This window comes from Bison bison, unplaced genomic scaffold, assembly GCF_000754665.1.
Source record: "Bison bison bison isolate TAMUID 2011002044 unplaced genomic scaffold, Bison_UMD1.0 scf7180017864313, whole genome shotgun sequence".
NCBI classification, from domain to species: Eukaryota; Metazoa; Chordata; class Mammalia; order Artiodactyla; family Bovidae; genus Bison; species Bison bison.
In genome coordinates this window covers 1,462,402-1,474,305 of record NW_011494885.1, presented here as the reverse complement: position 1 = coordinate 1,474,305, position 11,904 = coordinate 1,462,402, and the positions used below count along the sequence as shown (strand labels likewise).

The window sequence follows — 11,904 nt, the reverse complement described above, 5'->3', positions numbered from 1 at the left end:
GCAGGGCTTCTTCCTCCTTTCGAGCCTTGGGGGAAACCCCAGGGTTCTGGGGACGTCGGGACTTTGGTTCTCTCCGTGCTGGGAGGAGGAGGAAAGTAAAGCCTGGGGTAGAGGACTGAGGAGGGAGCAGCCAAAGTTCCTCCCCTGCCACCCTCGCTGTCTGTCCTGGGAGCCACTGTCACCGAAGTGCCTGTGAGTGGGCAGCTGGGCAGAGAGGAAAAGAAGAGAGCTGGAGAGGCTGCAGACGGAGTGAGGACCGGGTCATCGTGCGGAAGCCGGGAAGATAGCTTGGCGCTCTGAAGTCAGGTGTCAGGACCCATGGAGTCCCCTGAGCTACGGGGCCACCGCTGGGCAGGAATCCTGCTCTCAGGTGAGTGTCCAGCTCCCTTTAGGTGGGGTAGGGGAGGGTGGGTGTGTACATGTGCACGAAAGAGACCCAAATAGAGACAAGAGAGAAACAGAGACAGGAATAAACACAAATACAAGAGATTGGCAGAGACTTCCCCAGCAGTCTAGTCCACGCTCGCAACTCCCAATGCACGGGGCCCAGGTTCAATCCTTGGTCAGAAAACTAGATCCCACATGCCTCAACTAAAACCCGGTGCAGCCAAATAAAATAAGAGAGAGACTGACAAAGGGGGACAGAGAAAGAGACAAAGACATATACGCAGAGGAGGAGAGAGAGATGGAATCAGAGCCATAGAACCAGAGAGAGGCAAGAGAGAGTGAAAATTACAATAGAAACTGTACCAGAGGGGAAAACAGAGCAAAGAGGAGAGAGGGAGACTGAGGACAAAGAGCAAAAAAACTCTTCAGGGCTTCTCTGGTGGCTCAGGGGTCAAGAATCCGCCTGCCAGTGCCGGAGATGCAGGTTTGATCCCTGACCTGGAAGATCCCACACACTGCGGAGTAACTAATCCGGTGTGCGGCAACTACTGGAGCCCGCGTGCCCTAGAGCCCGTGCTCCATAACAAGAGAGCCCACCATAGTGAGAAGCCCGAGCAGCAAAACTAGATAGAAGCCCAGGCAGCAACGAAGACGCAGCACAGCCATAAATACATACATACTCAAAATTAATTGTTTCTAAAAAGAAAGCTTTTCAAGATACATGCAGATAAACAGATTCAGGGGAGTCGGGGCAGGGAGAGGCAGAGAACCAGAGCTGGAGTATAACAGACAGGAGTGAGACTGGCGACGAGAGGTTATGCCAGCCCTGAGAGGCACGCCAGGCTGCTCTATTCTTCCCTGTCACCTGGAGTCTGCTCACATTCATGTCCACTGAGTTGGTGATGCTATCTAACCATCTCATCCTCTGCCACCCCTTCTCGTTTTGCCTTCAGTCTTTCCCAGCATCAGGGTCTTTTCCAATGAGCTGGCTCTTCCCATCAGGTGGCCAGAGTATTGGAACTTCAGCTTCAGCATCAGTCCTTCCAATGAATGAGCCTATGGACTTCACCTCCAATAGCACTGAGGATAGAGAATTTCAGATGGTTTTCCACCATCAGTTATTACAAGCACAGGAAATAACAAAGACAATAATAGTAATAATAACTAAGTGCTAATAATAGTGACTAACACTGCGAACTGTCACGTCTGATATTAGACCTCACAATAACCTGGTGAACTAAGTTCTACCGTTCTCCCTGTTTTGCAGTTGAAGAAACTGAGGCTCACAAAGAGAAAGCCCCTTGCCCATGATAACAGACAAAGTCCATTATCATTATCAGAGTCCATATTTGCTCCTAAGAGCCCTTGTCTTTAACCCAAATGAGCAGGGGATGGGGCAATGCTTGATCTAAATTGGGGTCATCTGAGGGCTGGAGACGGAGAAGGCAATGGCACCCCACTCCAGTACTCTTGCCTGGAAAATCCCAGGGACAGGGGAGCCTGATGGCTGCCATCTATGGGGCTGCACAGAGTTGGACACGACTGAAGCGACTTAGCACCAGCAGCAGCAGAGGGCTGGAGAAAGTCATGACTGCCTGCCTTTGTTAATTGGGCTGATGGTTAGGGCAAGGACAGGAGTTTCAAGGTCAGCGGCTCATGGCCATAGCTGCTGGGGTTGGGCATCCCCACCTATGCCCACAGTCTCTGAGCTTCCATAAAACGGTGTGCAGAATAACCAAATAGAAAACCGAAAGCTCATGCTATCTTTTTCCCTTTTCTCCCCTCTGTGCAGAGGAAATCTTGCCTAAGAGCAAGCGGTTAATTTCTCCCGTCAAAGATAACAGAAGAAGTTCTCCTTTATTGGGGGCTGGCTCTGTGCCCATCCCTGGACCAGAGGAACTGCACAGTGTTGAGAGCAAAGTCTTTAGGAACTGGCAAGCCAGGTTCAAGTCTAGCTTCTGACACTTACTATCTGGTTTTGGAAAGTGACTTCACTGATCTGAGCGCAACCCACTCCAGTACTCTTGCTTGGCAAATCCCATGGACAGAGGAGCCTGGTAGGCTGCAGTCCATGGGGTCGCTAGGAGTCGGACATGACTGAGCAACTTCACTTTCACTTTTCACTTTCATGCATTGGAGAAGGAAATGGCAACCCACTCCAGTGTTCTTGCCTGGAGAATGCCAGGGACAGGGGAGCCTGGTGGGCTGCCATCTCTGGGGTCGCACAGAGTCGGACACAACTGAAGCAACTTAGCAGCAGCAGCAATGGAAGGGAGAGGCATCTTCCATGGAATGAGCATCACTGGAGAGAGCGCAGTGACCCTCAGGGGACCCAGTCAAAACTGGTCAGTGTTCATTACCACCCCCTCCAATCCTAGGAGGCAGACGATATTACTCCCATTTTATAGCTGGGGGAACTGAGGCTCAGCGACAACAAAACATGCCTCAAGTCACATAGCCAGGAAGTAGTGAGTAAAAGTCAAGCCTCTAGGGGTGGAGGGCCCCATTCATGACCTCAGACCTCCCTCCACTTAGGAAGACCACAACTGGACCCCCCCAACGCAGCTTCCTCCCTGAACGCCTCCTCTTTCTCCCTCCAGCCTCACTTTTGACCGTGTGGAGCTTGGCAGCTGCAGCCCAGATCTCCCGTGATGCTGTCATCCAAAGTGAGGAGGATATTGTTCCGTCTACATTTGGGGCCCCTTGGTTACCCCAGACTCATGGTAGATTAGGAGCACAGAAAACAAAGCTCTCATTCTGGTCTCTATCTCCACCCTCAACTGCTCATCAGGGTTCCATGCCCAAAGTCCCAACAGGACAAACCTGATTGGCCCAGTCAGGCAACAACTGGTCCAGTCAGTTGTGTTGGAGAGGGGGCGGGGGTGTGAAGGGGTGGCTGTCCTGGCTGGGGCTAGGGAAAATTGGCTAAGAAGTGGTAGAGGGACCTGGTTGTTGTCCCCAGTACAAGCTTGACTTCTTTGCAGCCAATAATAATTGACCCACCGTCATGTCCCTGACCATCTGTTTTATTTGCAACATCTCATTTACTGGGGGAGAGGAGACTCGAGGGTCCCAAGACCTCACCTAGAATGAGAACTAGGTCCAGCACTGGCGGCCAGTCATGGAGCTGAGGGGTGTCTGCCTGCAACCCCAACCCCTCCCTGTTTCTCGGGGTCCCTCTGTGACTGTATTTTGCTTGGTCTGTCCTTCACCTGTGTCTCTGCTTCTGTCTCCCCCTACTCTGTGTCTCCCTCTGTAGAATCTCTGGCCAAGCCCACCATTTCAGTCAGCCAGGGCACAGTCATAGAGCACAGGGAAAATGTGACCTTCTACTGTGACACCCCAGACGTCAACATCACCATCCACTGGGTCTTCAACCACCAGCCCCTGCCATCCCATGAGCGCGTACAGCTGTCCACAGATGGCAAGACCCTCACCATCCTCAGTGTCCAGCGGAAGGATGCTGGGATGTACCAATGTGAAGCTTGGGGTGACCTCCAGATGAAGAGCAGTGACCCTACCTACCTGATTGTGTACTGTGAGTCCCTTTCCATTCTCCCCAGCCCCTCAGCAACACCCACTTCCTCGGTGATTTCATCTAGTCTCACAGCTTCATATACCATCCAAATGCAGACTTGTCCATCCTTGAACTCCAGACACATAGCTGTTTGACATCTCTAGTTGGATTCTCCTGGGAACGTCCAACATGACGTGCCTAAAATCGAGCTCCTTAACTTTCGAATGTTTGATCCAAAATATTGCCTAGGTAGTCGTGAGGAAAGAGGAATTGTCAGCATGCTTTATTTTTTTATGTATTGTTTTTATTTTTACTGCTCTGGGTGACAGGCGGGCTTCTCTTGTTGTGGGGCACAGGCTCTAGAGCACTTGGGCTCAGTAATTGCCACACAGGCATAGTGGCCCCACGGCATGTGGGATCTTAGTTCCCCGACCAGGGATCAAACCTGCATCCCTGCATTGGAAGGCAAATTCATGACCAGTGGACTGCCAGGGAAGTCCCTTGCTGGCAAGCTTTAGGTGTGTCTTTCAATCCTGTCTTACCCAGGGATGCATGTGACATACCCTCACTGTCAGACTCTAACATCTCCTTTGTAATGGTTCCAGAGTTTGAGGGGAGAGAAGAGAAAAGTTCCTGCTTATTGAATGGCTGGGTCCCCCAAGAGAGCTCTCTCACTGATGCTGTTGTTGCTGCTACAATTGTTCTTGTCCTTCCAGATGGCCCTGACTCAGTCACGATCAAGGTGGAGCCTGGTGTACCCAACGGGGACACAGTTGAGGTGATGGAGGGCTCCAGTGTGACCTTCTCAGCAGAAACTGAGTCTTACCCACAAGCTTCATATTCATGGTTTTTCTCCAATGACTCCAAGCCCATCACTTGGAGCTTGTTCTTCAACATGAGCAATGTTACCATCCCTGCCGTGTCCAAGGAACACGAGGGCACCTACGCGTGCTTGGTGTCCAATGCTGCTGCCCAGAAGTCCCTCAGGGATGCTGTCAAAGTCCGCGTCCTTGGTGAGTCTCTTTCCCCCATTCCTCTCCTTTGTGTCTCTGAGAATCAGGGCTGCACTGACGTCCTGGAGCTTGAGGAGGACGTAGTGGAGCGGGGCTTGCCCTTGTGGCTCGTGGCAGATTGTGGCTCTGGGCACAGGGAGGACCTGGGTCCTTGTTGGCACATCCTCCACAAGGCTTTGGAGGCTCTCTGTGGGAGGCTCTCTCACTTAATTCTCATGAAGTGTGGGAGGCGATTCTCTAAACATACAAACACTAACACAGCACTCATACATCCCCATACACACGTGGACACACACACATAACAATCACACATGCAGGGGATTCTGGTGTTCTGGTGGTTAAGACTGTGCTCCCAGTGCAGGGGCCTGGGTTTGATTCCCGGTTGGGGAACTAAGATTCCTCATGCCGCATGACATGGCCAAAAAAAAAGAAACAGTCATGCATGCATCGCAGATACACACATGTGCACCACAGACACATACAACTCACATACAACACACACAACTCACACGCAACACATAGACACAGCATACAAAAGCACATAATACACACACACACAAGACATATAACATGTACCCAACAGACACACAATACATGAAACACACGGGGCGTAACGCATCACACACACCACATGCACACATAAAGCCCAGGGCATGTACAGAAACGTACTCACACACAGGCAGAGCACATACACAACACTTACAAAACACAGACACACATCTCAAATATGCGGCAAACGATACCACAGACACACAACATATTCTCTCATAAAACACGTATACACACGAAACATAATATGCACACAACAGACACCCACAACACATATCACAGACACTCCACATCCTCATGTCCAACACAGAAAACACCCCCCACACCACACATTTAACACCCTCCACACATGCAGAACACACACAGTATGTAACTGCACTTCACACATGGTAGTGATATACCAAGCATGTAGGTATGTGGTACATGTGCGGTGCTTGTGAATACACAGTAGAGCATATACACAGAACGCATACATTCCCACAGACACATAGCATATACTCATGTACAGAAGATACATACACACAACATATACCCACTTGCACACAAAGTACGTGTGTGTGTGTGTATATGTGTGTATGTATGATATACACACTGCCATACCTCACACTCACAATACATGTATACACAACACACACATGTAGATGGACACAAAAGGGACTTCTCTGGTGGTCCAGTGGTTAAGTCCAGTGGCCAATGCAGGAGACAAGGGTTCAGTCCTTGGTCTGGGAAGATCCCTCATGCCAGGGAGCTCCTAAGTCTGTGTACCACAGCTACTGAGCCCGCACGCCCTAGAGCCCGTGCTCTACAACGAGAGAAGCCACCACAGTGAGAAGCCCACGCACCGCAACTACAGAACAGGCCCCACACAGCACAACTAGAGAAAGCCCTCATGCAGCAACAAAAACCCAGCACAGGCAAAACTAAATAGACACCAAGCACACACTCACACACAAAACTCATCCGTATACCACACCCTCCATGTGCACAAACCTGTAACATAATTGTCACACAACACACGCTCATACACAAAAGACCACCCACACAGCACAGTCATATGCAAAGCACACACACACACACCACACACCACATAAACACACATCCCTGGGAAATCTTGTGGGCCCCATATGGGCAGGAGACTGGCATAGGGTGTCCCTGGACCCTGTCCCATCTCTCTCTGTGTTTCCAGAAAGAGTGACCAAGCCTTACGTCATGGCCCCAAACCGGACTCTTGTGGAGGACACCAGCTCTGTGGTCCTGACCTGCCAGACCACCCATGAGGGAGTTGGAGTCCGGTGGTTCCTGGGGGACCAGCTCCTCCAGTCCAGCGAGCACCTGGCGCCCAACAACAGGGACCTGATCATCCACGGCCTTCGGCGGAATGACACAGGGCCCTATGCGTGCGAGGTCTGGAACTGGGGCAGCCAGGCACGGAGTGAACCCCTGAAGTTGAACATCAGCTGTGAGTCGTCCCTAGCTTGGATCTTCTCCTCCTTCCTCCTCTCTCCCTTGCTGAAGTTCTTGCTTCCAGCCACTCATCCCATAATTATCAAACACCTGCTCTGTGACAGGCATGTCTGAGCAGGGGACAAGGCCACCCTCACGGAGCTTTATGTTCTAGTCGGGGGAGACAGACTATACACAGCTGAACAAGGGGAAATCCATGCTGTGTCAGATGGGACTAGAGGCAGTGAGAAAGACAGGCAAGGCTGGGAAGCCGGAGAGGTGTTGCAGTCCTGGCTGGGGTGGTCAGGAGAGGCTTCCTGGAGTAGGCGGTATGTGTGCAGCAGGAGGTAGGGAGAAAGCTGTGCAGGTGACCAAGGGAAGTGAGTTCCAAGGCTGGGGAGGTGGGACTTGCTTGACCTGTCAGAGGAATGCCCAGAGGCCAAGATGACTGGACAGATAAATTATAGCAAGAATGGAACAGAAGAAGCTGGGAGGGTGGGGGGCCGTCGTGAGGACACTTGAGCTACAAAAGGCTCTGAGCAGAGGAGAGAGAGGATTAGACTGGGGTTTGCACAGTCTCTCTGGCTCTTGTCTAAAGGGTGGGAACAGGGGAGAGGGAGGAGGTGATGCAGTTGTTTTTGTCTGATTCCATGGAGAGGCAGATCCCAAAACGGGATTCAATGGAATTATACATGCAAAGATTTTCTTAAGGGAATGCTCTTGTGCAGAAAAAGTAGGGAGGGAGCCTCAAAAGAATGTGATTGCCCTCAGACCGAGGTACTTGGAGCGAGGGAGGAAGACAGAGTGCAGAGTTGGTGGGAGCATGTAGACCACCGTGGAGTCTAAGGAACATTGTCAGGACTCTCGGGGAGCCCAGGTCTCCTAGGAAGGGGTCTGCCTTACTTTCTCCAACACTCTCAGGTCCTGGCAGGGTGCAGCCCAGGAGAGGTCTGGGAGTGGATTGTGGGGTACCGCAGCTGGGCCCTTGGTCAATTCCACTCTTACCCATGGAGGTCTGTGAGGCATCCTCTCGTGATAGCCACAGTCATCCATCAAGAAATGACGAGGCTGAGCCAGCGACAGCTGTAGCGATTAGGCCATGAATATATTTTAAATATCAAAGTCACAGGGTTTACTGCTAGTTGACAAGAAGCAAGAGAGAAAGGGAGGAGTCAAGAATGACTCTAAGATTCTTTTTTTTTTTGGCCTAAGCTACCATCAGAACTATAAGAACTATAAACATGTTGGAAGTTAGGGGCTACATGTCACAGGACACAGCAACAATTTCTGAAGCCTGGATGTCTTATGAGGCTCCCTTGTTAGAATTCACTTTTTCAAGGGCAGGGGTTTTTGTTTTTGATTTTAATTTTGTTTTGTTTTGGACTTTCCCCCTCTGTGTTGTGGATTACATTCTGCTTGCTCCGCACCTAAGGGAGGAAAAGGGACCTTTTTATCCTCCTTCTCTTGCCGAGATTCCTTTCAGCAGCAGTTGGAAGAGCCTTTGACTCCCAGGAATTCCCTCAGTTAGAATTGAGAAGGGGGGAAAAAAGAAAGCAGAACTTCATATGTGGAATTGAATGGGATACAATAGATTATCTCACCGGTGGAGGATGGGAGCATAATATTCGACTCTGCACGCAGACGGCCCCGATCGAATGTATTTCACCAGCGGGTCGGAGACCCTGGCGGACACCACCGTCAGTGCGGAGCTCAACTCCCGCCTAACCCTGCGGTGTTGGGCTGAATCCCAGCCGGATGCTGAGTTTAACTGGACCCATGACAACACCAGTGTGTACAAAGGGGAGCAGCTGGTTATAGAGGCCCTGACTTGGAAACACCAAGGGAATTACAGCTGCACAGCTTCTAACTCTGTCACACTGCTGACCTGCTCTGCCTCGGTCATGGTCAGCGTCATAGGTGAGTCTTTCCAGGTATGCCTTCCCCTTGGGTCCAGGTGACTTTCTCTGATGCTGGCCTTAGCACTCTGATCTTCCCTTACTAAGGACTGGAGGGTGGCACTGACTGTCCTGCGTGGGCAGGTTCCTAGTCCAGAGCTGTTGAATTCCAGCCACTAACACTCAGACTCAGGACTTCCCTGGAGATCCAGTGGTTAAGAAGCTGTGTGCTTCCACTGCAGGGGGCGAGGGTTCAATCCCTGGTCAGGGAACTAAGATGCTGCATGCTGCAAAGTGGTCAAAAAATAGAAAAAAAAAAATTCATGATCTCATTTCATCTTCAAAACATCCCTATACAGTAGGTACCATTTCCCCGACTTTGCAAATGAGGAAATGAGACTCAGAAAGAGTAGTTACTTTTGTCTGTGTCCACAGAACCCCAGAGAATCAAAGGTGACTCAAGTTTCCAGTTGCCAAAGCCCTTTGCTGTGACGACCATATTTGATTCTTCCTCTTAATCAGTAACATCATCACACCAACACTGACTGATCACTTTCCATGGGTCTAAATACTTCACCCACATTGAACATACCGAACCTTACATTTACTGAACATGAATACATATGTGTTTAATCTTTTCAGCAACAATATGGAGTAGGCTTCATATTATCTTTGTTTTTACAGAAGAGCCAAAGGAAGCACAAAGAGGTTAAGTAGCATGGCCAGGGTCACACAGCTAAGATGTGAACTTAGGACATTTGACTCCAGAAATGATTCTATTACTACTACAAACTTCTGCCTCCCAATGGCTGGAAAACAAGTACTCATCAAATGACAGTGGAGATAAAGCCCCAAGATTGGGAATGAGGTTGGGGACAGGGATGAGGTCCTGATTCTCTCTCCTTGCCCAGGTCACCGGTCATCCCTGTCTGTAGGGGCCATCGTTGGCATTACCGTTGGGATCCTGGCTATCGTTGCCCTGGCCATAGGGCTGGGCTGCTTCATACACACTGGAAATGCCGAAGGGTAACTCTCAGAATGGGGTAGGGGTGTGGCCTATGGGGGACCTGCCCAGTAGGAGGGTTGCTGACCATGGTGCTGAGTGGTGCCTGTTGGGCACTGAGAGGGTTTGGGATGTTGCCCAAAATGGGAGCCTGCGGAGATGGGCAAGGACTAGAGGCATAGTGAACAAGGGTCTTGGGGTTTCAGGCTCTCAAGGAGAACAACAGAGGATACCGCCTATGAGAACATGACACCCACTTCTGAAGAGGGTCACCCTGAAGAGCTCGGTCGCAGTAAGTGCCTCCATAGCTGATACCCAGGGCAGCAGTGAGGTCTGGAGAAGAGGCTGGTGCCGAGAGCCCAGGCTTCTGCTCCCAGCTTCATGCCTGGGTCACTATGACATCATGGGCAAGCCCTGTAGTCTTGGACCCTCTGTGTCCCCATCTGGAAAATGGATGAGATCAGCGTCGAGAACTCTGAGGAGTTCTGCCTGTCCCAACAGCCACAACACAAATACAACAACATACCGCCATTCTGTCTTCCTCACTCTCAGAAAACTTTGTTAATGGATTGCTATAAGCAGAGAGAATCAGTCATGACACTCCTGCCTGCTAAATTCAAAACAAGTGTCATTGTCCATCTCAATATAGTACCTCATGCAGCCTTCTCTGACCAAAGGCAAAACAAAACATCTTTGCTATATCTGGTCTAAGATTCTGGTAAGATGGGCTCATGAAGCAGAAGTCCTCTGGGGACTGTCCAATTCAGCTCAGTTTTACAGAAAAGAAAACCAAGGCCAGGAAGGATATATGATAAGCACAGGCTACAGAGGACCCTGGTGCACCTGGGGCTTGATCTAAGACTTCTGCCCTCATCTGTGTCATCAAACAGCCTTATCTAACCCAGAACTTGATTTCCAAGACCTTCCCAGGTCAAGATCACTGGAGATGTGATGGGGTAGTCCTGGGGATAAAAGAAGGAAGGTTTCTACCACATCCTTCCTGGGGATAGAAGTGCCCTGCCTGGACAAATCGCCCCTTGAGCCTCATGCATGTGTGCGTGCTCAGTCACTTCAGTCATGTCCGGCTCTTTGCGAGCCCATGGACTGTAGCCCACCAGACTCCTCTGTCCATGGGATTTTACCAGCAAGAATACTGGAGTGGGTTGCCATGCCCTCCTCCAGGGGATCTTCCCAATCCAGGGATCAAACCCGTGTCTCCTGCATTGCAGGTAGATTCTTTACCGCTGAGACACTGGGGAGGCCCCTTCTTCCCTCATATCTCTCCCTAACTCCAGCCTTGGGCTGGCATTCACTTTCTCTAGGCTGGCCCATGCCTGTGTATGCCAATGCACCCGCCATTGAAGGACAGATACCAGTCAAAAAGGTGGGTAATTCTCCAGAGGCACCCCCTCTACTCCCCTGACTGTCTGGCACTTCCCAGCCCAGCAGGGCTGTTTTGTCTCACCTCTTGGGGTGGGGGTGAAGTTCAGGCATGTTCTCTTAAGGATGCCCAGTGGTAGCTTGGGTCCCTACTTTCTCTGGGGATCTCAAGACCTTCCATGGCTTTTTCATCTCTTCTCCTTGTTTTCTCTTTCACTTGACAATGCCTAACCTGGAGCCCGCTCTGGGAATCAGAAGAGATGTAACTGCCTCTGAGGCCTGAGCTATTTCCAAGAATTTCCAGGGGTGATCTTTTATCCCAGGCCTCAGGACCTCTTCACTATTTTCTTTTCCCCCCAGATGCTGCCAGTAGACCCTCCAGAGCAATTATATGAGGTAGGTTGGCCTTGCTTGATTTTATTAAAGAAGTTGCAAAGGAATACAATCTGAGGATGTTATATTTGACAAGTATGAGAAATCATCTTGTCTAAATCTTTCATTGAGCATTGCTGGGCCAGGAATGGGAAGCAAGTGGCTCTAGGCCTCACAGGGAGCTGGGCTAGGTTTCTTTTAAAAAATATATTTATTTGTTTATTTATGGCTGTGTCAGGTCTTAGTTGCAGCACGGCAGGGATGTGCGATCGTTGTAGTGTGGTTTTTTGTTGCAGCGTGTGGGATCGTTGTAGTGTGGTGGGTTTCTCTATAGTTGTGGCTCAC

The 11,904-nt window shown here is 50.4% G+C and overlaps 1 protein-coding gene across 1 annotated transcript; it reads left to right on the top strand.

Annotated features, from left to right (window-relative positions):
• The first annotated feature begins 318 nt into the window (after positions 1-318).
• On the top strand, positions 319-9,834 carry CEACAM20 (carcinoembryonic antigen-related cell adhesion molecule 20). The gene is made up of 7 exons (XM_010852683.1): positions 319-370; positions 2,988-3,053; positions 3,647-3,925; positions 4,621-4,917; positions 6,653-6,925; positions 8,551-8,826; positions 9,716-9,834. Exons 1-7 carry the CDS (start codon positions 319-321, stop codon positions 9,832-9,834), a joined length of 1,362 nt encoding a protein of 453 aa, XP_010850985.1.
• The last annotated feature ends 2,070 nt before the right edge of the window (positions 9,835-11,904 follow it).

Coding starts and splice junctions, on each gene's coding strand:
- CEACAM20 (XM_010852683.1), top strand. CDS start 319: ATGGAGTCCCCTGAGCTACGGGGCCACCGCTGGGCAGGAATCCTGCTC. Junction 4,918..6,652: donor TGTCAAAGTCCGCGTCCTTG/GTGAGTCTCTTT, acceptor CTGTGTTTCCAG/AAAGAGTGACCAAGCCTTAC. Junction 6,926..8,550: donor CCTGAAGTTGAACATCAGCT/GTGAGTCGTCCC, acceptor CTCTGCACGCAG/ACGGCCCCGATCGAATGTAT.